Raw genomic sequence first — 27,392 nt, forward strand, 5'->3', positions numbered from 1 at the left:
AGAGAGTGAAGGGCTTATGAGCCAGTGTGGGCATGGGAACTCTCGAACATACTCAGTTGAACATTTACTGAGCTATAGAGATAGGTCCATTCAGTGCCATCGGATGATGTCACTCTTGTATCATAGTTAATTCAGCCCTCCTTATCAATGGAGAAAAAGTACTCACAGAAAAAGCCAGTGCATGTTTTCACAGGTTCATTCTCCTTTGGTAATTTTTAAAGGGAAAGTATGCATGCACTATTCCTCTGAGAACTCTAACAAATACCACAGGAAAAAGTACTTTTGGACTTTGTAACTAACTGTAGACATTTTAAAATTGCCCCGTAAGGAATAAAGGTTGCATTAGTGGGGGGATGACATGACAGGAGGCAGTTTCCATCTGTGCCTGCTTGGTGGTCTTCTTCCCTATTGAAATGCTGCTGTGTGACATCATTGGGTGGCATTGGAGGATTGCCCTATAACAGCCAGGCCAGCAGGACTCTGTTTGGGGGTCAACACAAGAGAGGGCAGATTCCATCTGTGCCAACTTGGATGTCTCCTAGCAAGATGCTGCTGAGTGACATTGGGTGGCATCAGAAGTTTGCCCATTTAACAGCCGGGCCAGTGGGACTCCATTCGGGGGTTGAGGTGAGAGGAGGCAGTTTCCATCTGTGCCATCTTGGAGGTCTTCTTCCCTATTGAGATGCTGCTGTGTGACATCATCAGGAGGTGTTGGACGTTTGCCTATATAACAGCAGGGCAAACTGCATGCAGCCGCCGGTGAAAGGCACCAAAGCTGTGCGCCAAAGCAGCACGCCCCTATGGGAAGATTTTTTTTGCCATTTTTCAACACCTCCTTTCTGTGTAAGTTGGCTTGTAGATGCGGCGGCAGCCACCTAATCCAACCAGCCGCCAGCACTCATCCTAATAGTCTTCTACACTCTTCAAATCCTTTCTCCAACACTCTCCCATCCAGCCTCAAACACTCATCAAACCTATCCATCCGGTGCTCATCAACATCATCAACCTCTTCTCAGAAATTACAAATCATTTCTCTAATAACCAACTCACCAGTTACTACAAGCTTCAAAGCCTATTGGTCTCCCAATAACAATTCTCCATCAAAGGTCCATTTTCACAGGAAAACCTTCAGTGATTTCCTGTCCACTTACCTACAAATCCCTCATCCCCAACATGATTTCCCCTCTTACACAGACTCTAGGCCTAGCTCTTTTCTCTTTGATTTTATTCAACACCCAATCCCTTACCAAAAAAACACTAATACTCAATGACCTTCTTCTAGACACAAATCCGGACCTCTGCGCCATAACTGAAACATGGCTTAAACATACAGACACCGCACTAATAAACCAACTTCCAACTCAAACCCACGATTTCTTCTCCATTCCCAGACACAAAAAAAGGGGTGGGGGTATTCTCCTTGCAGCCAAAAAAGAATCTACTCTCCTACAAAAATTGAAGCCGGCTTTTTCAAATCTGACCTTCTGCAAATCATTCTAGTTTATGCCCCCCCAGGACTGCTGGACTCAGACGCCTCTCCCATTCTAGAATTAATAGCGACCCACTTAAACCTAGAGTCTCCAGCCATAATACTGGGAGATTTTAACTTACATGTTGACGACCCCACTCTCTCTACAAACTGCGAAACATTCCTAAATGCCATGACCGCCATGGGATTCAAGCAGATAATCAACAATCCCACCCACAGAGCAGGTCACACTTTGGATCTCATTTTTGTAAACTCAGGCATCTCACATTCAGCACCACCCATATGCAAATCAGTGCCCTGGTCAGACCACGCATTAATCTCTACCACATTTTCGCTGGCACAATCGAGCAACAAACACGATCCTCAACCTCAATTTACCTACAGAAAACTTTGTTCAACCGATGAACTTCACAAACACCTTGTCCTAGAACTCCCTCTCATAGACATCTCTACTCCCAACTTAGCTCTCCACTCCTGGTCCAACATCACAGTATCGGCAGCAAACAAACTCTGTCCACTGGCAACAAAAAAAACGAAACACAACGCCTCCAAAAGACAACCCTGATTTAACGAAGAACTTCAAAAACTCAAACACTCCCTTCAACAAAAAGAAAGTAAATGGCGTAAAGCACCATCACCGACCTCCCTCTCAGCTTACAAACTCGCCCTCCATCTATACAAGAGCGCTACATTAAAAACAAAAAGGGACTTCTACGCTCACAAGATCCATCACCTCATCTTCGATTCAAAAGCCCTTTTTACTTACGTTTCAAATTTAACTCAAGTCAACCCACCTGACATTCCACTCAACCTAGCGCACGAAAAAGCAGAGGAGTTGGCCATCTTCTTCAGTAACAAAATATCCAACCTGCAATCACAGCTGAAGCCTAATACTTTAGCACCATCCAGCGCATACCTCCATCCCTGCAAAGTCATTTCTATACAATCCTTCGAACCTATCTCAACTTCAGAGACCCAATCAGTATTGAAGAAAATGAAACCCTTCTCTCACCCATTTGACCATATTCCTTCCAAACTACTGCTGCTAATACCAGATACCATCTCCAAAGCCCTGACTGACATTATCAATTGTTCTTTAGCCCAAGGAATCTACCCAGACGACCTGAAAACTGCCTCCATCAAACCACTCTTAAAAAAACCCAATTTAAATCCCAAAGATCCTTCCAACTTTCATCCAATTTCCAACCTCCCTTTCATAGCTAAGGTGATGGAAAAATTAGTTAACGCCAGATTATCAGACTACCTCGAAGACCACAAAATATTATTCCCCACCCAATATGGTTTCCGAAAATCTTTAAGTACCAAATCACTTCTCATATCCCTGACAGATTACCTCATCCTGGGCCTCGATAAAGGTCATGCCTACTTACTGATACTCCTCGACCTCTCGGCCGCCTTCGATACTGTTAATCACTCCCTCCTCCTAAATCAACTAGCGAACATTGGAATAACAGGCTCTGCACTTGCCTGGTTCAAGTCATTCCTGGGGAACAGAGGATACAAGGTCAAAATACACAACAAAGAATCTCAGTATTATCCTTCCACGCTAGGAGTTCCGCAGGGCTCCTCCCTTTCACCCACGCTCTTCAACATTTACCTCCTCCCCCTATGTCAACTATTAACCAAACTGAACCTCAAACACTTTTTATACGCGGATGACGTCCAGATCGTCATCCCCATCAAAGAATCCCTCACAAAAACTATTGAATACTGGGAAAATTGCCTTCTAAAAATTGACAACCTCCTCTCCAGTCTAAACCTAATCCTAAATTCTTCAAAAAGTGAACTCCTTCTAATTCCCCCCGAAAACAGTAACCTCTCCTCAAATCCACCAACCGGCTTTCAAACATCTCAAGTAAGAGACCTAGGAGCCATCATTGATAACCGGCTAAACCTAAAATCATTTATTAATCAAACTACCAAGGACTGCTTTCATAAACTTCACGTTTTAAAAAGAATTAAACCACTTTTCCACTCCCACGACTACAGAACAGTCTTGCAATCAATAATCTTCTCCAAGTTAGATTATTGCAACTCCATTCTACTAGGTCTCCCGTCTTCTCACACTAAACCCCTCCAGATGGTTCAGACACGGCGGCCAGAATATTGACAAATACAAGAAGAAGAGACCACATATCTCCTATCCTCAAAGACCTGCACTGGCTGCCAGTTCACTATAGAATCTTATATAAATCCATTACCACCATCTACAAAGCTATCCATCAACTCTCTCCGCATAACCTTCAAATCCCATTTAAAAATCATACCTCCGCCAGACCGATCAGATAGTCCTACAGAGATTCACTACAGGTACCACCTTCCAAAACCTGTCAGCATATAACTCTCAGAGACTGCGCATTCTCCACGGCAGGACCTACTCTATGGAACTCCATCCCACCAGATCTGAGACAGGAACCCTGCCTTCCAACATTTAGGAAAAGACTCAAAACCTGGTTATTTATTAAAGCCTTTCCAGATGCCATCTGAACCGTAATTCACCTTCAAACAACTCTGATCACCCAACAGGGTAATCAACAACTTTACCAATTCCATAACTTTACAATCTCCTTTTAATTGGCAAGTTTTTTTCTCTCTGTTAAACTACTATCGCCTCTTCACCATTCCAAGTTGTATTATGTCCCTGTTTTATTGTAACTGCTACTTTTTCTTTTAGCACCTGTTAATGTTCTTATTATATTACCTTTGTCACACCTTATTAATTGTAAACCAGCATGATGCGATTCCCATCGCGAATGCCGGTATAGAAAAACTCTAAATAAATACATAAATAAATAAATAAATAAATAAATAAATAAAACAAAGAAGGAGAACGTTTCAGAATGGAGAGCACTAGTCCACAGACATACTGGTTCGGTGACCTGGGTTACTTCACCGGCAAGGGCTCTCCATGAATTGAAGATAGGAGTAGCAGGGGCTTCATAGTGGTAGTGGGAATCTGCAAGTGCTCCACTAATCATTGAAGAATGAAGTTACCTCCTGCCTCCGAGTCCACTAGGGCAAGAGTCTGATACTCTAAAGGTCCGCAGATCAAGGATACAGGAAGAGAGAGCGGAGGAGAGGGGGCAGTAAGACCTAAGAAGAGTCCTTCCGCAGGACTTAGGTCTGCCAGTTTCCCAGACATGTTTGAAAAGCATGGTCAGCTTGTCCACAGTACATTCACAGCCCCAGTTTCTTCTGTGTTGTTCTCTCTTTAGCTGTGAGATGGCTGCGGCCTAATTGCATTGGTTCTTCCTTGCCAGCCACTGGAACCGAGGGAACAGGCCTGGGTGTGGACTTAACTCGAGTTTCACCCTGAAAGGGTTTTCTGGGAGTCTTGGTCTCTTGAACCTTGTCACAAAGTCGGCGATCAATCTTTGTTGCCAACTTCACTAGTTCAGTCAAGGTCTCAGGCATTTCACGAGCAGTGAGCTCATTCTTCAGACGAGAGTTCAGTCCTTCAAAGAAGAGGGTCCTCAGGCATTTAGGGTCCCAATACAATTCAGACACCAGTGTCTTGAATTCGATAGTGAAGTCAGCCAAAGGTTGCTTCAGGTGAACCAAAGAAGATCCTGCAGTGGAATACCGGGCAGGGTAATCAAAAACTGATCTGAATAGCTCGAGGAATCCTTCAATGTCATATAGAATAGGATCCTCGAGCTCCCACAGCAAAGAGGCCCAAGTCAACGCTCTTCCGTCCAGATAAGACTAGATATAGGTGGTCTTGGCATAAGCTGTGGGGAAATGGCTAGGTTGCAGGGAGAAGTGCATGCAACACTGATTAATAAAACCTCTGCATCTCCAATCTTCCCCCGAGAAGCGTGTAGGAGCAGACAGAGGTACAATAGTCTTGACCGTCACTTCTGGCATTGTAGCTTCTTTACCTGTGATGGTAGGTAAATTCATCTGTGTGTGCAACAAGTTGAATGCAGTAGTCAAACTCTCCAGCACACTCTGCTGTTCGGAGATTCGCTGGGCCAGGCCAGGAATGGCCTGCAATGCAGTGACCTGAGCCGAATCCATGGAGTTAGCAATCTATTATGGTTAAACAGTGTTTGGGTGGATTCTTGGGTACTGAGGCAGATGACCACGCCCATGGGGAGGAGCCCTGTGAGGCACAACAGTACTTGGCTAAACGCAGACGCACAAACACAGAGGGGGTCATTTTCAAAGGAGTTACGCATGTAAATGTGACATACTATCGTAGCAATTTTCAAAAGCTATTTACTCGAGTAAAGTGCACTTACTTGAGTAAATCCTATGGACAATTCAATGGCATATATTGTAGCAATTTTGAAAAGCCCACTTACTTGAGTAAAGTGTATTTACTCGAGCAAAAACCAGTTTTGCTCGAGTAAATGCTTTTTAAAATCTACCCCAGAGTTAGTTCATTTATTAAACAGATTGAAGTGTACCACCAGAGGTGGCAGTAGTGAGGTAGTCTGGATGTAGCAGTCTCAGGACCCTCAGCAGAGGGGGCCCTTCTCACCCCATTGATATAGAGGGATTCCAGTGTAGGTTTCCCAGCAAGGCAGTACTGTGGATGAGATAGACTTAGAGTTAGATTACTCGCTAGATGGTTGCTGTTGGTATGCGATAACATCAGGTTGAAGAAGTTGATAGTGGCACTGAGGCAGGGAGAGCTGGCCCTTGAGGAGCAAGTACCTGATCCCTGTAAGGCACCTGAAATAAAGCAGAGGGCCCCTGAGGAGCGGGTACCCAAAGTTAGCAATACCCTGAAGGGCAGTGAGAGAGAGCTTCCAGCGGCAGTACGGAAGTGGCAGAGTAGTTTAGACTGGCCGAGACGAGCTAGCAACTTAGTATAGGTTATATAACCGGATGGCAAGATGTCAGTAGAGGGGAACGCCCCCGAGGTTCGCGCCAATGCTGGAATAAAGACATGGGTGGCGTGCGTTTGCGCATCCTAGTAGACCCTTGGGAGGAGCATGGCGGGAGGCAGCACCATAGCCGTTCCGGAGACGCCGGAGAGATCGGCTTGTAGATGCGGCAGCAGCCATTTTCCCAAGGGAAGCGGAAGGAGCCGTGAACCAAGGTTAGGCAAACGGGGCGAAGCTGTCTAGCACCAACGGATGCAACAGAAGTTTCCCGGACAGACAGGGCATGTGGCTATGACATGTCCAGGTTGGCCGCAGTATAAGCAAAGACCCGACTGCTGGCGTCCTCGTCGTTCCTTGGGAGAGAGTCTGCTCCGGCCCATCTGCATAGGTTCATCTTCAGTTTTGCTTGGAGCCACATTCAGCCTGGGTGAAGATGAGCGTTGAATTTGGGACGAGCGCTCCTGCAGTCAGCGGTCGATGTGACCAGCGACTGCAGGAGCGACTGCAGTTCCCAAGCTGCCATCTCATCTTTGATCTGGGAACTCAGTCCCTCGAGAAAAATGGACCGTAAGCAATCTCAGTCCCAATGAAGTTCTGACAACAGGGTCCTGAATTCAATGACGTAGTCAGTTAATGGCCGTAGGGGCTGCCCCAAGGAGCGGGGAAGCACAGAGTCAGTCTTGGCAGTAGTGACGTATGCTGCCCCGAGGAGCAGGGAAGCACAGAGACAGTCTAGGCAGGAGTGACATAGGCTGCTCCGAGGAGCAGGGAAGCGGGAGCAAGTCACTTGCGTAGAGATGTAGGCACTGCCCCAAAGAGTGGGGAAGTGTGGAGCAAGTTGTTGGTGGAGAGACGTAGGCACTGCTCCGAGGAGTGTGGAAGTGCGGAGCAAGTAGTTGGTGTAGCGACGTAGGCACTGCCCCGAAGAGCGGGGAAGTGTGGAGCAAGTTGTCGGTGTAGAGACGTAGGCACTGCCCCGAGGAGCGGGGAAGTGTGGAGCAAGTCACCGATGTAGAGACGTTGGCACTGTCCCAAGGAGTGGGGAGCACAGAATCAAAGTCTCCAATGGCAAGGCAGATCCCACCCCGAGGAGCAGGGGGCGAAGAGCAGGAATCTCCATAAGGCAGTTCCAAGGCAACCCCGAGGAGTGGGGAGGCCAGCACGCAGGACCTCTGGAGAGGTGCAGGGACCACCCCGAGGAGTGGGGAAGTCTGGAGACAAGTCTCCCTAGGAAGCGCACGCATACCCCCGAGGAGCGGGTACCCGAGCCAGAGTCCAGGAACCGCGGGTAGAGATCCAAGTCAGGAACCAACATCCAAGCAGACAGGAATAAGCACCAGTAAGTGAAGGAACTCATTGCCAAGTCGATTGGTGTAGGCCAAGGGATGTGCTTATGAATCCCAGCTAGTGATTTCATCAATCGGGGACTCCCCTGAGGTTCCCACCATAGTTTTATTAAAGAGAGACTCGGTGGCCTGCACGCGCGCCTAGGAAGGCCTGGAGGAGGCAAGGAGGTCGGCAGCATCCCAGCCTCCATGAGAAGTCTCGGGAGGTAGACGGCATTCGGCAGCAGTGGCTAGCCACAGCCATGAGTTCGCCCAGAGATGAGAGCAGGGCGGCATATGACGTGAGAAGATTTGTCTGCTCTTCTTCAAAACTTTCAGCTAGAGGTGAAAACTCATGCCACTTTGTTAGTGGTTTATTATTTAAAGTCTGAGTGGTTTATTTTTTAGAGTCTGAGTGGACATGCAGATTGTTTCTTGCTAAGCAAAAAAGGTATTAGCTCTGGGTACTACATTTGCTTTACCTTTTCCCTGAAAGTGTCATGTTAGATGAATGGCAAATTTTTATTTTTTTAATTAAAAACTTTTCTATACTGTCGCTAAGTTATATACCATCGCAACGGTTTACAAATAGGCACATAGACTAAGGTAAGTAAATGTAGGATATCATACATTCTAACAGGTGCCAATAAAGTTCGGTTACAATTTCATAAATAAAATCATTATTTGAGTAATGTTGGTCAAGTCCAGGTATATTATTGAGTTACTATCGCTTTGAAATATTACTTCTTAAATGTAGGATTGAGTAAATTCATGGCTACGCGTGTAACTTATAAAATCCGGCCTACTTTTGTTCGTGCCGGTTGTGCGAACAAAAGTACGCGCGTGCGTACTTTTTAAAGATCTACCTCAATATTTTTGCTCTCTTTTAAGATGATGCCAGGTATATGTCCACCCCATTTGAAAGGCAAACTGAGATGGCATGAAATAGGACAAAATGTGCGTTCAGCTTCAAAACATCTTTTGCAGTCTTTTGACATCAACAACTACAAAATCAATCTTTTTCAGTTTCTGCCCCAGGACTCTGGAATAGTTTGCCCCAAGAAGAAGGAGGATTTGTTAAGATTTAGAATAAATTAAAAACCTTGCTAATGTTATCTGAAACTAACCCGTAAATGGGTTTATTAATGCTTTATTGAAAGTTGCTTTTAGCCCTAATTGGGTTTTTAATATTCTATTGAACACTGCTATTAGTAGTATTATTATATATTGTACATCACCTTGAAAGATATGTATCAGGAAGGCAATTAATAACTACTTTAAAATAAATAAATAAATTAGATTTTCCTCTTATATGGGAGTCAAATAAACCTTATACTTAAAGCTAGTTACAGCACAGACATTCAGTTTTGAAAAAGAAAAGTCCTAATGCTTGAAAGTGTATAGAAAAGGTGATAAAAATAATATTTTAGAAAGAACACTTTTCCAATCAGCTGTGATATTTAGAGGATTCAAAAAAAAAAGGATCCTATTGAACTTTGTGGTTTTCAGTTAAAATGACCATATTTGTCATCAAAGTCTAGACTCAATTTCTGATAAAATGAAACATTTACTGACAAACACTGCATGACAGAAATAAAAGATCCTGTATATGTTTAAACCTAGAAAAATATTACACAATATTATAAACATGTGGAGCATTAAAAGACTACACACTACACTGATTATACTGATAACACTGAAAACAAACTGATAGACCTGAAAAAGACAATCAGCAAAGTAGTATGGAGAAATGCTACCTTTATAAGGATAACAAATGTTTAAAAATGCATGTTTTTTCAGGTGGTTTCATCCTCTTGCTTTTGTAATGGTTGTTACATTATTTTGTCTCCAGTGGGGGTCAGGTGACAAGGCATTAACCCCCCCCCCCCCCCCCAATACAGTACAGGATTTTAATCATAGCAAAAATGTCAACAAGAGACTGTCTTCAGTCCATGTCTTAAAGCCTGTACTTGAATCCCAGTTAAAAGGAGGCCAACAGCAATACTCTTGTATATCTGATATGAAGAGAAACTTTCTAGAGACTACTAACCCATTCTTCCTTCTGGCAATGTACTGCAAATGAAGATGAGATGCCTTATTTAGAGCAGAAGGATTCATGCTGTATGTCAGACTCATTTCATTTCTTTGATACAATATTAAGGGGATTAAGAAAAATGGAATTATTTAACAGCCACATTGTGAAGTTGACAAATAGGTGCTAATTCAGAACTGAAATTGAGTACAGTCAAAGATGTAGTAAATAATCATTGTTCAAGAATTTAAATAATGACATCCAGGCTGTATTGTGAACAAAGACATAGACAGGCTGATGCAATACTGACACGCTAAAAATGTGCATCCAAACTGGACGTACTCACTATCACTTTTCCTGGACGCTCGATGCAATAGGCAAATGAACCACTGTGCTAAAAAGGATATGCTATTGATAAATTTTGCATCCCTAGCGTGTCCATGGCATTGGGCACCCTGGAGAAGTGGCTGTGTGTGGGTTACGAAAACGGATGCTCAATCTTATGAGCATCAGTTTTCCTAACCTTTGCACAGCCATGGGTTAGGAAAATGGATGCTCGTTAACCGAGCGTCCGTTTTTCCTAACCTGACTGCCGGCATGACATTTTTCTAAATTTTTTTTTTTAGGTTACTCCTTTTTTGGTTCCTCCGACTTAATATTGCCACAATATTAAGTCGGAGGAACTACAGAAAAGTGGTATTTTCTGCTTTTCTGTTAACTTTTGTGGCTCCTCAAGACTTAGCGCCAGCTCCGGGGCTGGTGTTAATTTTTGAGGGTAAAAATGTGAGCGTCGGGCGCACAGTTATTTTTTATATAAGAGGATAATACCTTATAGCCTCATTAATATGGCATTTACATGTGATGAGTGCTATTAGCTATGCACTGGTTTGTTCGTGCATTTTGGATACGCTAATCCCCTTATTGCATAAGGGGTTACGGATGCGCGTCCAAAATATGTGTCCAAGCATGGATTAACTTGTGCACTAGCCTGAGCACACGGTATTGTATCGGCCTAAGAGAAAGCATAGGGGCAGATTTTAAAAAGTTGCGCGAGCGCGTACTTTTGTTCGCTCAGCAGGCGCGAACAAAAGTACACCTGATTTTATAAGATATGCGCGTAGCCGCGCGTATCTTATAAAATCCGGGGTCGGCGCGCGCAAGGGGGTGCACATTTGTGCAACCTGCACGCGCCGAGCCCAGCGCGCGCTGCCTGTTCCCTCCGAGGCCGCTCCGATTTCGGAGCGGCCTCGGAGGGAACTTTCTTTCGCCCTCCCCCCACCTTCCCCTCCCTTCCCCTACCTAACCCACCCCCCCCCGGCCCTATCTAAACCCCCCCCCTTACCTTTGTCGGCAAAGTTACGCCTGCTTTCAGCAGGCGTAACTTTGCGCGCGTCGCCGGCAGCCCCGCTCCGTCCTCCGGTCCCAGGGGCGTGGCCCAGAGGCCTTGACCATGCCTCCGGGCCGGCGCCACGCCCCCTCCCGCCGGGGCACGCCCCCTCCCGCCCCTTTTCAAAAGCCCCGGGACTTACGCGCGTCCCGGGGCTTTACGCGCGCCGGCGGCCTATGCAAAATAGGCGCACCGGCGCGTGAGGGCCCTGTGCGCGTAAATCCTGAAGGATTTACGCGCGCGGCCCTTTTAAAATCCACCCCATAGTGTTTACACTGTTTCACAACTTCAGTTGGCTTAGTGAAATAAAACTAATGAATATAGAAGCAGAACCTAAACCAATTTTAAATTATTTTTAAATATTTCACTTTGACATGATAATAATATTTGGCCAGCATGATGAATATTTAATGATTGCAGGCTTTAATATATATAATCATGCCTTATGTCTAACAGTGAAATATTTTAAAACATTTTTAGAATTGGTTTGGGTTCCACTTCTATGTTCATTAACCCCTTTCAGGATGAGAAAACACAATACAATAGGCTCACTGTTGAAAATATTCGGGGTGGACCGGAAAGGGTTTAAACCTTAATGTGTGTACGATCCTCAATAAATTTTTGTCTCTTGACTTTTGAATTTTTAAGCATTTTTATTGGCCTTCAAGTTTGATTCTGACTCAGTCCTCCTCGATAACAACAATATGTATTAATTATTTTTCCCATAGTCATAAAATGGGAAAAACACATCAGTACATCTGCCCTAAATGTATTCAATGATATACTCTGAAAAATCCAAGCCTTATTTAAAAGTCTCACTGTAGTGGAGAAAACAGGATACAGCAATGACAAATATCTCCCAAGAGCCCAGACACTGGGTTCAGAGGGTTTTACTTTTCAAGTCTCATATGATACAGATTTATCGTTATTTCACCAAGTATGAAAAATAAAAGCATCAAGGGACTTCTGGTTCCCTCCCCCATTCCCATCCCCCTATAAACTACAAAGTTCACTTCATTTATGTCAGCAAGATCACACATTTCTAATAAAAACTGAATGAGGCAACATTTTGCCACCAAACAGAAACCTACAAAGAGTCCCCTTTTCCCTTGTAAATCTAGTGTCACCTCATAAAGCAGAGTAGCCACACATGGGTTTGATTTCATTTCAAAAAACAGAGAGAATGGTGGGGGGGGGGGGGGGGGGGGAGAGCTGTTCTAGTTTCGCATGGACAGTTTTATGTACATGACCCAAATAATGAATTTAAGTAGGATTTTTTAATTAATTTGTATTCTTATTTTATTAGATTTAGCTACACACCATGTATAAAGTTGAAATTGTATATAATGTAATAAATAAATATATCAGGCCCAATATTCAAAGATATCTAGCTATTTAAGTTAGCTGGATATAACTTATCCAGTTAACTTAGAAGGAATATTCAGATGTTGAATATTAGAGATGTGAATCGGAACCGGTTCGGTTCCGATTCAAATCTTATAATTTTTATCGTCCGGCCCAATTGGTTTTTTGTTTATCGGCTGCGCCAGATCCGATAAACAAAAAACCCTCCCTGACCCTTTAGCCTCCCTCACCCTCCCAACCCCCCCAAAAACATTTTAAAATTACCTAGTGGTCCAGTGGGGGCGCAATCTCCCTCTCTCGGGCCGTCGGCTGCGCTAATAAAAATGGCGCCGATGGCCCTTTGCCCTTACCATGTGACAGGGTATCCGTGCAATTGGCCGGCCCCTGTCACATGGTAGGAGCACTGGATTGCCGGCGCCATCTTTAAAAATGGTGCGGGCATGGCCACTGGACCACCAGGTGATTTTAAAATGTTTTGGGTGGGTTTGGGAGGGTGGGGGAAGGTAAGGAATTAGTTTTAAAGGGTCGGGGTGGGTTTAGGGGTTGTTTTGGTGTGCCAGTTTTCCCGCCCTCCCCCCAAATAACTCCTGTTAGTGGACACAAACCCGATTAACGATTTTTCAAGATAAATCGGGGGAATTTCTATTGTATCGCACTCTTTAACGATTTTTGACGATTTAAAAAAATATCGGACGATATTTTAAATCATCAAAAAACGATTCACATCCCTATTGAATATACCTGGATAAGTTCTAGTTAGTTGGATAAGTTATACCCGGCTAACTTTAGACCTGCTATCAAGCAGTTCTAACTTATTCAGTTCACATAATTGGATAAGTCTGAATATCGGTACTTATTCGGCTAAGTTGAATAGATAAGTAGCTCCTCTTCAAATCACCCACAACCCAACCACAAGTTATCCAGCTAAGTAGCACTGAATATTGGCCTCACTCTGCCTAAAGATACTGGGAGAAGAAATACCAAACTATAATAAATTCATAATACAATTAATCCTCTAATTCTCTTAATAATTCTAGCAGCCAAGTTTGCATTCCTGACATGAAAATTAAAGGAGAACATTTTTGTAGTGGCAGGGGGAGAGAATACTGTTCACCAAAAATACTGTTCACCAAAAAGTATTGCACATCTTTAAGCATTCTCAATTTCAATTTTCTCTTTCTTCTTTCATTTGCATTTCACATCTTTCTTTTCTCTTTCCTGCCTCTCTTTTCTTTTTATTCTCTTTTTTGTCCTTTTTTCCAAATTTTTTCAATTGCCTAACTTCCCCTTCTTTCCCTTCATAAAGCTGTCTCTTTCCCTCTCTCATGACCTATCTTTTCTGACCTGCCACATGATTTCTCTTGCCTCCTTCCACAGTCATTTTTCCAGCAATGAGAGTATTCTTCTTATATTAATATGCAAGAGACTCTGGGGATGGTAAAAATTTAACAGATCTACTACACATGTTCTCTAACTGGATTGGTGAAGAATTTAAACCAAGAACCCCATAAACTTGCTGCAGCCATTATCCTGATCAATATAATTCCAGAGGGAGGGGAAAGTTTTAAAAGTGTATAGTCATGCTGTGAAGTCTCAGTTGAGGACATAGGTTTCAAATCAAATACTGTGAGATAAGCATGCCTCCATCTCTGTCAGTAATATCTCTCCCTTTGCTAGCATACTAACTAAACAGATACTTTCTTTTTTTTAACAAAATGCACACTCATGATTTCTCAGTCATCTGGAGTCCTATCTGGCAGAGCCCAAGAGCTTGTAGTATTATCTGTGTCCTTCACCAAAACTTTTAGACACTTTAGCAACAGCTTATTTTCAGTAACTGCTCTGCGTGGTGTGAAATGGCAGGCAAAAGAACAGGATCCACACAGAGTTTTTGATCTCTTCTTATTATACCCTGGTCTGAGGAATGTCTGAGGAACTTCCTGTAAACCCAAAGTAAGTTACAACTCAGCTCAATGAAGGAAGGTGGGGGGGAGGTGGGGGGAAGGTGTGGGAAGGATCAGTGGACTGATGATTTCCCAAATATCCACCACAGATCTGGCAGACTACAAGATTTCACACTTCTCTCCATGCAATTCTCTCTCTTCTCCTCCCTGTTACATGGGCTGCTCCATGGAGCCAACTCATCAGTTTGCAATTTTTTCTTTACCTGGAACTCCCAGGGTTCACAGGAGTACTTGATTCCCTGGCTTTAAATTATGAGTTTTTATATGACTATCATTCCTGTTTTAGGCTCCTTCTGTACATACTTGAGGTAAAACCCTATGACCTTACAATCTGGGATCACTCCAAAGCAAACATCCACTGGCAGTAAATACTCTTACATTATTCCTAGTGCAGATGTAAGCTCACTGAGTCTTCTGTTTGGGATTCAGAATACCAAGTATGTTCAGAAATATTCAATTGAATCTTTCCAGATAAAGATGTCCTTTGGAAGATATGGGGTGATATTAGATATTGGGATCCCACATATCTGAAGTATTTCTTTAGTCAGGTGACTCTTGAAATATTGTCCATGATCTGAATAAATTCATGCAGGTAATCCTATAAAATTTTGCAATATGTGCTTTTTGGATTTTCATCAGAAAAGCTTGAGCATATTGAGTAAAATGGCTGGTGACAATCAAAACTTTGCTGATATTCTGTCAGTTTTTTAATGACATGTAATCAATGTAATCTAGATCCAATCATTCTTTAATGGTAATATGTGATAAAGAAGCAGCTCTAATTGGTAGATTCTTAAATAAAATATATGTCCCCACAATGTTTGATGCACTTGCCTATTCATGGAGCAAGTGAGGCCAATAAAAACAAGTCTTCACCAGTGTAGTAATTTGATCAATTTTCAAATGATATGTCATTATGTAGAATTTTCAGAATGCATGTTCTGAACTACTGAGGCAACTCAAGTTGTTTCTTGGTCCTGGATGCAAAGTCCTTTGCGACATGTTATAATAGATTACCTCTCAACACCAATCAGTTCTATGCACATAAAAGAAGTGTCACATCTATGTAAATGGAGGACAGATAGCTGGTAGTTGGTATCACTTAGCCTTTTATAGCCTTTGGCTATAAGGTCATTGCTTTGTGCTTGCTGCTGGTCCAATGTAGAAGGAGTTTGCAGCAAGTGATCCTCTGTATTTATCTCATGTGTTCTTCAATTCCATTACTTTTATTTCTGCACCACTTCCACTGGAAGGCCATTCCATGCATCTTCCACCCTTTCTTTTAAGTAATATTTTCCAATATTATCCTGAATCTACCTCTTTAGAGCTTTATACTATGACCTTTTCAGCTTCAGTACCTGAAGATTGGAGGATAGAAAATGTTATGCTGATTTTTAAAAAGGGTTCCAGGGGTGATCCGGGAAACCACAGATCAGTGAGCCTGATGTCAGTGCCGGGAAAAATGGTTGAAAGTGTTCTAAAGAACAATATTATTGAATATATAGATAGACATAGTTTAATGGAACAAAGTCAACAAAGATTTAGCCAAGAGAAGTATTGCTTCACCAATTTACTACATTTTTTTGAAGGTGTAAATAAACATGTGGATAAAGGTGAGCCAGCTGATAGTGTATCTGGATTTCCAGAAAGTATTCGCCAAGGTCCCTCATGAGAGACTCTTGAAGAAATTAAAAAGTAATGGGAAAGGAGGCAATGTTCTGTTGTGGATTCAGAACTGGTTAAAAGATAGAAAAAAAAGAGAAGGGCTAAATGGTCAATTTTATCAATGGAGAAAGGTGAATAGTGGAGTTCCCCTTAGATCTGTACTAAGACCGCAGCTTTTTAACATATTCATAAATGACCTAGATATGGGAACAATGAGTGAGGTGATCAAATTTGTTGATGATACAAAATTATTCAAAGTTATAAAATCACAAAAAGATCGTGAGAAATTTCAAAAGGACCTTGCAAGACTGGGAGACTGGGCATCCTAATGACAGATGACATTTAATATGGACAAGTGCAAAGTGATGCATGTCTCAGGAAGAACAAACCAAATTATAACCACTTTGGGAGTTACCACCCAGGAAAAGGATCTAGGACTCATGGTGGATAATATGTTGAAATTCTCTGTACAGTGTGCAGCAGCAGCCAAGAAAGCCAACAGAATGCTAGGTATTATTAGGAAAGGAATGGAGAATAAAACAGAGAATATCATAATGCCTCTGTATCGCTTCATGGTGAGACAATTCCTTCAGTATTATGTGCACAGTTCTGGTTATCGCATCTCAAAAAATAGATAACAGAATTAGAAAAGGTACAGAGAATGGTGACCAAAATGATAAAGAGGATGGAACAATTACCCTATAAGGAAAGGCTAAAGAGGTCAGGGTTCTTCATTTTGGAAAAGAGATGGCTGAGGGGAGATATGATAGAGGTCTATAAAATAATGAGTGGTGTGGAACAGGTAAACGTGAATCAGTTTTTCACTCTTTTCAAAAGTTTAAAGACTAGGGGACATTACCTTGATCCCAATGTTACATTTATCCAGTCAATATTTTGGTATTTGAAATCTCCCTTTATTAGAGCACTAGCAATTTGGTTAGCTTCCCTAATTTCCCTTAGGATTTCATTGTCTGTTTCATCATTTTGGCCAGGAGGACAGCCAAATATTATACTCCTATTGCTATGCTCTTCCCCAACACACATGGGATTTCAATCCATAATGATTCTATTCTACTTTTAGTCTTTTGCAGGATCCTTATCCTGTTGGACTCTATGCCATCCCAGACATAAAGTGCCACCCTCCTACCAAATTGTTCCTCCCTAACATTGCGATACAATTTGTACTCTGGTATAGCATTATTCCGGTTATCATCCTTCCACCATGTCTCTGGGATGCCAATTAAGTCTATCTCATCATTCACTGCTATATACTCTAACTCTCCCATCTTACTTCTTAGACTTCTGGCATTGGCATACAGACATTTCAAACTGTGTTTCTTGTTTGTATTAATAGCCTGCTTTTCAGTTGATAGGGACAATTTGGAATCTTTTAGCTCAGGTGATTATTTATAGTCACATAGATTACTTTTGCTTTTATTGGAACTTCTCTATTGGGCTGCCCTAATTCTCTTGTTTCATTAGTATCTTTCAAAGATACATTTCTCCAAACCATGCACTGCTGAGTGACTGTCAGCTTTCCCCTTTGTTCTAGTTTAAAAGTTGTTTTATCTCCTTTTTAAAGGTTAGCGCCAGTCCCTTCTCCAAAGGGTTTCCCAGTTCTTTACAAATCTGAATCCCTTTTCCTTGCACTGTCTTATCTACACATTGAATCTCCGGAGCTCTGCCTGCCTCTGGGGATTTGCACATGGAACAAGCATTCAGAGAATGCTACCCTGGAGGTTCTGGATTTCAATTTTCTACTTAAGAGCCTAAATTTGGCTTCCAGAACCTCTCTCTCACATTCTTCTATGTCATTGGTGCCCACATATAGCACGACTGCTGGTTCCTCCCCAGCACTTTCTAAAATCCTATCTAAGTGATGCATTAGCGCAGCATGTTTCAGCTTGAGATTTTGAATTTTTCGTGTTAGTTTTTAAATCCTCAATCCTTCGAGATACTCATCTATCAATGATACCTCCACACGCAAAGAGTTTATTAATTCTTTGCTATATGTTTTTTTCAAGAAAAGGTTATTTTTCTCCTTTTCTTCTGGCCTTCTTTCTTTATTGATAGGACTCTCTCAGTAATAACTTTTGCTACTCAATATTGTATCCAATTTAATAATGTGATATCAATAGACTTTATGTATATCATGGTTTTGCTGATGTTACTAACCATATCATGCTTTTACTTTAGGTGTCAGATTTATCTTAAGCAGTCTTTCCCTCTCCTGGACCGTAGCATAGAAGTCAGGAGTTCAAACATCAACTTCTCAATCTCCATATCTCTCTCCACTTTTGTTTCCTGGCTTGTCTTACATTGTTTTCATCCTCATGTGTTGTGCCATTCTTATTCATTGGTATCTCACCTGTTACCTCCTCCAGTTGCTCTAGTTATTCCAGCATCTATCTGGAACTTCTTAGCTGTTCTGATGCCTTTCTTCTGATATGCATTGACTCATTCTGCACCTTTCTTGTGATGCTTAACTGCTTCTGTACCTTTCTTCTGGTACCATTTACACCATTTTCATTCATTATCTCATCCTTTACCTCCTCCAATTGCTCTGGCTCTTTCATACCTCTTCTGGAGCTGCTTAACTGTTTTGATGTCTTTCTGCTGGTATTCCTTGTCCATTCCTTTGCCTTTCCCCTGATGCTCCTTGGCTGTACTGGAACCTATCTTCTGGTGCTTCTCTCCAAATCTCTTCTTTCAGTCTATTTCTTTCTCAGTCAGCCTTTAATTGTTTTAAAATGTTATACATATATATTTCCACATAGGTCAGGAGCTATCCTCATATTGTTATGATACTGCTTGAGGGCTAGGCCCACAAGCAGCCTTTCACCTCTCCACTGCCAGCCTGCCATCTCGACGCTGCCCATTGCAGCCTGGAGGCCACTGTCTGCCTTCCGCGGCGGTTGGAACCGCTGCCGTTCTGCTGTTGCGGCCAGGAGGCCGCCCACATCCCTCTCCTGCAAGGCGGGCTTCCACGTGGCCCAGAGGCCGCCAACATCTTCCCTGCGCTGGCAGGGCCGCCGCTGCCCTGGCTTTGCAGCCTGGAGGCCACCGACGTCATCATCTCCCCTGTGTGGGGAGTCTCCGCCTCCAGCCTCCTTCTTTCGCAGCCCGGAGGCCGCTGCTGGTACTGCCGTCTTCAGGGCCTCTTTGCAGTTAGGCCGACGCCAACTCTGCCATTTCTTCATGGCCTGGAGGCCGCTTCTGATGTCCTCTTCTGCGGCCCCGGAGCTCCTCTTCTTGCGGCAGGAGGCTGCCATCTTCAGTCTCTGTTCGCGACAGGGAGCCACCGACATCAAGGCCTGCTTCTTCCCTGTGGCATGGATGCCACTCTCCGAGGTCCTGCCCTCCTCCTAGGCACGTGGCTGCGCCTCTCCTCTGCATTTAAAGGGCCCGCGTTGGGCAGGGTCCTGTGGCTCCTCCTTCTAGGTGTCTCCTCTTCAGCCCTATAAGAAGGGCTTCTCTTCAGACTTTGGTTGCCTTTGCAAGGAGTTGGTTAGCTCCTGGATTCTCCGTAGTTCCAGCTCTTCATTCAAGAAGTCTTCTCTGCTTCATCTCACTTTTTCAAGGCACTCTGTTCTTCATGGGAATTCCCTTGTCTTGATCTGTGATTCCTGATACTTCGTCTTCATCTTCATTCCATGTCCTGGTCTCTCGTCGGTTCCTGTGTCCTCGTCTGTCCTGTCTTCAGATGTTCTTAGTCCTGATTTCCCCAGTCCAGAGGTACCTGATGATCAATGCTCCATGTTGCAGACATCCTAGATGCCCTTGTCCAGATGCCTTAGATGTCCAGATGCCCTGATGCCCTGGTGTCCAGCGTCCTGATCCTGATGTTCCAAGTTCCAACTTCCGAGTCCTGATCCTGATGTCCTCTTCGTCAGCTCTTCGTCCTGCTTCCAGGTTCCTTTCATCCATCCTTCCTGGCGTGCCTCTGTTGTGGTCTGTGACCAGCCCATGGGGGCTGTGTAGGGTGCTTTGTGGCTCGAGGCCTACCTTCATGTTGCAGTGCAAGCCTCTGATGGACCCTTGCTTTTAATGTTCCTGAATCTGAGTTCCAAGTTCCGAGTCTTGAATCCTGAGTCTTGTATCCTGTTCCGGTCGTCGGAGTTTCTTGTGCCTGCTTCCGTCCATGCCTAAGATTCTGCCAGAACCGCTCCACTTCAGCGTGGTCCACGACCAGCTACTGGCGGCTGTGTAGGGCATGCCCCGGTGCAGGCATCTCCTGAATCTTCATCATGCCCTGGCTTCAAATTCCACTGCTTCATCTGTAGTCTGCTTCGCCTCTGAGTGGTCCGCGATCAGCCATGGATGGCCGTGTAGGGCGCACTGTGATTCAGACTCACCCAATACTTTCTCCTGAATCCTGAATCCTTATCTGATTCTTCTGAGTAACCTGAATCCACGTCTGAGCATCCTGTATCTCAATCCACGTCTGAGCATCCTGAATTTTCGTCCACGTCTGAATCCTTGCCTGAGTTCTAAGTCTCCTCATCTTGTCCAAGTCTTCAAGTACCTACATTTTGTTTTTGTTCCAGTACCATCGCCTGTCCTCGACCTATGTCCATCCCGTCGCATCTGCCATTCCTAAGCAGCAGGTCCGAAAGGGCTATCGAGTGGCCAGAGGGCTACCCCAAAGACCAGCATTGTGTTACTGGGTCTCTTCTTGTGTGTTCAGGTTCGGCAGACTTCCTGGTCTTCAGCCTGTTCGCCCGTGCTTGGACACGTCTTGCCCAGCCTCGATGCTTCTTTGGAGTACTCTAGTGATATCATGTATAGCCCTATGTTTTTATTATCCTATATTATAATTCAATTGTACTACATGTTCCTTGTACCCGCCCTATGGCGACAGTTCAGTTCCTATGTAAACCGGTGCGATATGTATCCTATACAGGAACATCGGTATATAAAAGTTAAAAATAAATAAATAAATACATACATACTCTGGGGTCATGCCGTGGCCTAAGGGCACACTAAATCTCCCCGGAATTGTGACCGCTCCCTAGCGCTCCCGTAACACACATGTTGCACCATCCTCATTCACTGGTATCTCACCTGTTACCTCCTACAATTGCTCTGGCTGTTCCAACACCTTTCTTCTAGAACTCCTTTGTTGTTCCAATGCCTTTTTTCTAATGCTCCTTAGCTGTTATTGCACCTTTCTTCTGGTGCTCTTTGGTAGTTCTGGCATCTATCTTTGGATGTTTCTCTCTAAATCTCCACTTTTACAGTCTATTTCTCTTTCTGCATCAGCACTTGCACATTTGAAATGTTGGATTTTCTCACTGATGTCATCTTCTGTAAGAGATGGATTCTTATGTACAGGAAACGCTTTGTGTTCTCCAGAGTCTCACTATGAATCTGGAATTGTCAGAACTAAACAGTGTGTAATGATGCAAATTTATAAAGCAAACAGACACTTTGGACACCAGTTTAACTCAGCTGATATCCTCCAACAAATCTTGAACTTACATTAAAAAAGCAGATGGCCAAAGCTTCCCATTTTAACTTAACTAAATTATTTGCCAAGACCAAGTATTGCTTTTAGCCTGTACTTATGGCGGAAGTTTCCAGTAGTCGGTTCCACAAACACTCGCCTCATCTTCCTGTTGCTTTGCATTCTGTGTTCTACCAGAATGTTTCTCTTCCTATAAAGTAGCCACTTATATTCTTTATGAGAAATTGACAGCTATTCTGCAGCACCATATGAGGCCCACAAAAAAGCTACACAATGAACTAAAAGAATAAAAACTACATATTGTATTTCTTCCACTACAGTTTCTTTTTGCTCACTTAGATTTCCATCTCAATTGAAACCAAACTCTACTTGGCATAAGGCACCTTGTACCTTAATTAGCAACTATCTAGAGCTTTCCCACAATTTTTAAGCTTCATTTTCCCCCACCTCAGTTTAGCCCAGCTATCACAGTAACAGTCTACAGTCAGATGCCAGAGACCACAGCTCCCTCCCTAACTCAGTATGCTTACACCCTGAGTCTGTCCACTAGGTGTCACTACTGGGTCACCCCTGCAGCATCCCTTCTAAATTTTATAAAATCTAACTTGTACACAAGCCTTTTTACTTTGAGACCTCTGACAAAGTAGACTCTGTCCTCAAAAGCTCATGCCTCGATAAACTGGTTAGTCTATAAAGTGCCACCCGCCTCTTGCCATTTTTGCTATACCAAACTAACATTGCTATCCCTCTGAAGATCTGAATCACTTACAATTGAAAGGTTAGTCACAAAACCTAGCCATCATGCTGAATAACAATAAAATCCACCAATCCTCCAGAAAGTGTCTCCCTAGAATGGGATGTTGTTACTTCTTACCAGTGTGCCCCTAGAATGGCATGTTGTTACTTCTTACCGGCATTCAATGAACCATTGGCGAATCTCATCCTGAAGGCTTCCTTTGATATCTGGTCCTTCTATTTCCTTTAGAGACTCCTTGATGTGGACTAGAGCATGCTGGTACTCTACCTCATGGTCATCCTGGATTTTACTTCGCAGAGCACTTATAATCTGGACTTGTTGCTGGGCAGCACTAACTCTCTGGAAATGTGGTGGTGGGACCTAAGACAAAAAAATAAACAGTACACACTCAACTATGCTGAAGTCAGCTAATCGAGACATTTCTAAAATCTCACTGCTGTCACAAATTACATCCATCATTTTCAATTGCTGGTACTATGCTTTAATCCTATGAATAAAATAGTTAAAAGACATATTATGAACATGATTTTAAATAAAATATTATGATAATGATTTAACAGCAACTTAAAATGCCTTTACGATGTTATATGTTACTTTCTTGGGAAGGGCAATTTTCAAAGCCATTTCTGTTCATAAAACGGTATTTTATGCATGAACATAGAATCTCTGAAAATTGCCTACTTAACTACATGTAAAAGTGCATTCATAGTGCTACTAATTTTGTTTTAGTTCAGCTTATTGATTTGAAAATAAGTTAAACTAAAAATTACTGACACTGTGCTCTTCCCTTAACACATCAAGGAGCAGACAAGCAAAACCATAAATACATATTAAAATAATCTAAGAACACAACATAAAAGTGAGTTTTCTTACCTCTAAACAGGATTCACTATAGACAGCAGGATGAGTTAGCCATTATATCTCGTTGAAATGGACCCAGCTCTCAGAGATCAGTAAGACTTAACTGAGCTTGCATGGGTGTCCCCATGCACGCACGCTGCCTCGTGAGCTCCTCGGTCTCTTCCAGAGCTTAAGCTTTAGTGAGACAGTAGACTCACCAGGGAGGCAAAAGGGGATTAAGAATGACTAATTCATTCAGCTGTCATTGAAGAACTCTGTTTACAAGTAAGTAAACTTACTTTCTCAACAACAAGCAGGCATGAATTAGCCATTATTCATGAGGAGTCCCAAACTAAGGGTTGTACAGTGAAAGCACTTACTTATGATATCCTAGCCCAACCAGGCGAGAATGGACTACTGGGTGAACAGCTTGTGCAAATTTGCTTGTCCAAAGTTGCTGTCTCCTTGGGATATGTTGTCCAAACAATTGTGGGATGTGCAGGTATGCAAAGACAAGAAGCAGCTTTCCATATGTCTTCCATAGAAGTGGCCATAAGAAAAGCCGATGAAGTTGCCATGGCTATTTCTTGATCAGACTTGAAAGAGTCTGTAATCTGCAAGCTTGATGCATAATAGTGTGCAATACAGTCCATTAGGCAACTGGACAGAGTTTGTTTGGCAACTGCCCTTCTAAATCTGTTGGATCAAAGGACACAAATAATTGTAAAGTTTGATGGTGAAGTTAAGTTCTCTTTAGGTAATAGACCAGGGCTTTCTCACAGTTGGAGTGAAGAGCCTATTCTCCTTTGTGCATATGAGGTCTTAGAAAGATTAAAGAAAGCACAATAGTTTGAATGGAACACAGACACCATTTTGGGAAGGAAATTGGGGTGGTTTTGTGGAAAAAGTTGCACCAGAGCCTGTAGTTCGTGTACTTTTCATGCCATAGTGAAGGCCACTGAAAAAAACATTTTCCAGGTGAGAAATTTCAAATACAATGATTTGAGAGGTCAAAACCTTTCATGAGTTGAGCTAGGACTACATTGAGGCACTGGAGGTTCACTAACTAAAAGTCTGGAATGCCATAGTCCTTTCAAGAACTTGGAAAATAAAGATTAAAGAAAGATTATAATTCCTTCCACCTGCTGGTAATAGACCACAATGATGCTGAGTTGAACTTTGACTGAAGAATTGCTGAGGCCTGAGAATGACAGAGCGAGATTAGATAGTAAAGCAAGTCCAAGGTCAAGTGCCAGAGGGTCGTCGCTTACCAGTCCGAGGTCACACACCAAGGGATCGCTGCTTGCCAGTCCAAAGTCACACACTAGGAATCACTGCTTGCCAATCCGAAGTCAAGGACCAGGAACACCAAGATGAGACAGGAACAAGGATCCAAAGTACTAGAAGACTCACCGAAGCAAGCAGACTTAGACAGCGCTAGAGGACATTGCCAAGTCGAGGAATGGGCAGAGGAAACCTCCCTTTATACTTCTGGCCCATTGGAAACAGCTGAGAGTAGTTAAGGGGCCTGGCCTCTTTAAATCTAGGGAGGAGGCGCGGCCTCTCGCCTAAAGATGGCGGTGGTCATCTTGGATTTCCTCCGCAGAGGAAAAGACTGCCAGACGCCGTGAGGGAGGAGCAGGGACAGCTCCCCACCCAACGGCAATCTCAGGGGCCCGCGCCGGAGCAACAGGCACAGGGTCAGGGGTTTCCCCCGAAGCTGCCATGGTAGGTCGCCGCCGCGGGTAAGGTAGGGGGCCGCAGTAGTGGCCATCCACGGCCGCAGAACACAACAGTACCCCCCTCTTTAGGGCGCATACCCGGAGGCCTGGGCTTAGACGGATGGTCTCTAGGAATTGGTCAAGCAAGCCCCGGTTTAAGATGTTGGCCAACGGCTCCCAGGTGTTTTCTTCGGGGCTGAACCCCTCCCAAACTAACAGGTACTCCCATTTCTTTCTATGTTTTCTCACGTCCAAGACCTCTCGGACTTGATAGATGAGATCATCTTCGGAGGCAATAGGTTGGGGAGTCGGAGACGTACTGGAAGGCCAAGATAACACCAGAGGCTTCAAGAGGGAGACATGGAACGTGTTGTGTATCTTGAGTGAAGGCGGAAGACGAAGCTGATACGATATGGCACCAACCTGTCGAATGATGGAAAACGGCCCAATAAATCGCGGGGCCAATCGCACTGATGGCAGCTTCAGGTGGATGAACTGTGTGACAGCGATACATTTTGCCCCGGCCTGAGAGGAGGGTATGGTCTTCTTCGCTGATTGGCATACCTTTTTGCCGCCTGACTGGCTTTGATCAGTGCGCGCCGTATGGAAATCCACAGACAGTGTAGTTCATCTGCAGAGAGTTGGGCTACCGGGGATGTGACTGAAATGGGAACTGGCAGCGGCGGGCGTGGCTGCTTCCCATACACTATCTGGAATGGCGAGGATCCGGTAGCCATGGAAAGATGGAAATTGAGGGCAAATTCTGCCCATGGTAGCAGACTTGCCCAGTCGTCCTGTTTCTCATTGACTTAGATACGGAGGAACTACTTTAAAGTTTGGTTCGTTCTCTCCGCAAGACCATTGGTCTGCGGGTTGTAAGCAGAAGTATAGTCTAGGGTAACGTCAAACTTCTGGCAGAGGGCCCTCCAGAATCTGGCAGTAAATTGAGGGCCCCGGTCTGAAAAGATACTTTTTGGTAGGCCATGTAATCTGAAAATGTGCTGGATGAACAGCTGGGCTAGTTGTGGTGCGGACGGCAACCCTGGGAGTGGCACGAAGTGCGCCATTGACCGTGGCACGAAGTGCGCCATATGGCCGTGTTGCCACGAAGTCAGTCACCAGATGGGTCCATGGTTCCGAGGGAGCTGGTAAATGCTGAAGCAAGCCTGGGGTCGAACCGGGGATCCTTTTATGGTGAGCACATGACTGGCAGGACTCTACGTAAGCCCGGACATCTTTGTTGACCTTCGGCCACCAGTAGTATCGGCGCAGGGTCTGTAAGGTCCGGGATTGTCCTGGATGACTGGAGCAGTGGGAATTGTGAGTCCACGCCAGGACTTGTTTCCGCAAGTGCGGAGGACCCAGAGTTTTCCCGGGAGGGATGGTCATGGTGGCGGACAGTAGGATGCGTGACGGTTCAATGATGAACTGTGGGTCATCAGAAATCTCTGTAGACTCGAATACACATGATAAGGCGTCGGCCTTGAGATTCTTCCCGGCAGGTCTATAGCATAGAATAAAATTGAATCGAGTGAAGAATAAGGCCCAACGTGCCTGACGAGGGTTGAGTCGTTGTGCCCGATGCAGGTACTCAAGGTTCTTATGGTCTGTGTAGACTGTAAACTGGTGTTGTGCCCCCTCTAGCCAAGGGCACCACTCTTCTAAGGCTATCTTTATAACTAAGAGTTCCTTGTCGCCTATGGCGTAGTTCCGCTCTGCCGGAGAGAACTGGTGGGAGAGGAAGGCACATGGGTGTAACTTATGATTTTTGGAAGTCTGGCTCAGAACGGCTCCTACGCCTTCTGAGGACGCGTCCACCTCAATGACAAACGGCCGCTGCGGATCCAGATGATGAAGGCACGGTTGTTGCAGGTATGCCTCCTTGAGGCGACAAAAGGCGGCCTCCGCCCCTGGAGGCCAATTCTTGGGACCCGTGCCTTTCCGAGTCAGGGCTGTCATCAGAGCAACCATTGACGCATAATGAGGTATAAAAGAGCAGTAATAATTAGCGAAACCCAAAAACCGTTGGAGTGCCTTCAGTCCGGACGGCTGCGGCCATTCCCGAATGGCTTTCAGCTTCTGGGGGTCCATACAGAATCCCTTACTGGAGACGATGTATCCTAGGAAGATAAGGGACTCCTGTTCAAAAAGGCACTTTTCAAGCTTCGCGTACACTTTATGTTCTCTGAGGCATTGCAATATTTGGACAACGTGCTGACGGTGAGCGGTCAGAGAGTCCAAGAATATCAAAATGTTGTCCAGGTACACGACCACGCACTGATACAGGAGATCACGAAGTATCTCGTTCATGGTGTTCTGGAACACCGCTGGAGAATTACAGAGCCCGAACGGCATCACTAAATACTCATAGTGACCATCTCGGGTGTTGAAGGCCGTCTTTCATTCATCACCCTCCTTGATGTGGATCAGGTTGTAGGCCCCTTGGAGACCCAACTTGGAGAAGATCTTCACACCTTGCAGCCGATCGAAGAGCTCGGAGATGAGGGGCAAGGGGTAATGGTCC

General features: G+C 44.1%; 1 protein-coding gene across 1 annotated transcript in view; it reads right to left on the bottom strand.

Moving 5' to 3' along the window:
• The window catches only part of IQCA1 (IQ motif containing with AAA domain 1), a 645,805-nt gene that overhangs the window by 441,716 nt on the left and 176,697 nt on the right, over window positions 1-27,392 (bottom strand). The window contains exon 6 of the mRNA XM_029606410.1: window positions 22,462-22,667. Within this exon, the coding sequence (XP_029462270.1) occupies window positions 22,462-22,667 (206 nt within the window). The remainder of the gene's footprint in view (window positions 1-22,461; window positions 22,668-27,392) is intronic.

This window comes from Rhinatrema bivittatum, chromosome 6 (assembly GCF_901001135.1).
Source record: "Rhinatrema bivittatum chromosome 6, aRhiBiv1.1, whole genome shotgun sequence".
Classification (NCBI taxonomy): Eukaryota; Metazoa; Chordata; class Amphibia; order Gymnophiona; family Rhinatrematidae; genus Rhinatrema; species Rhinatrema bivittatum.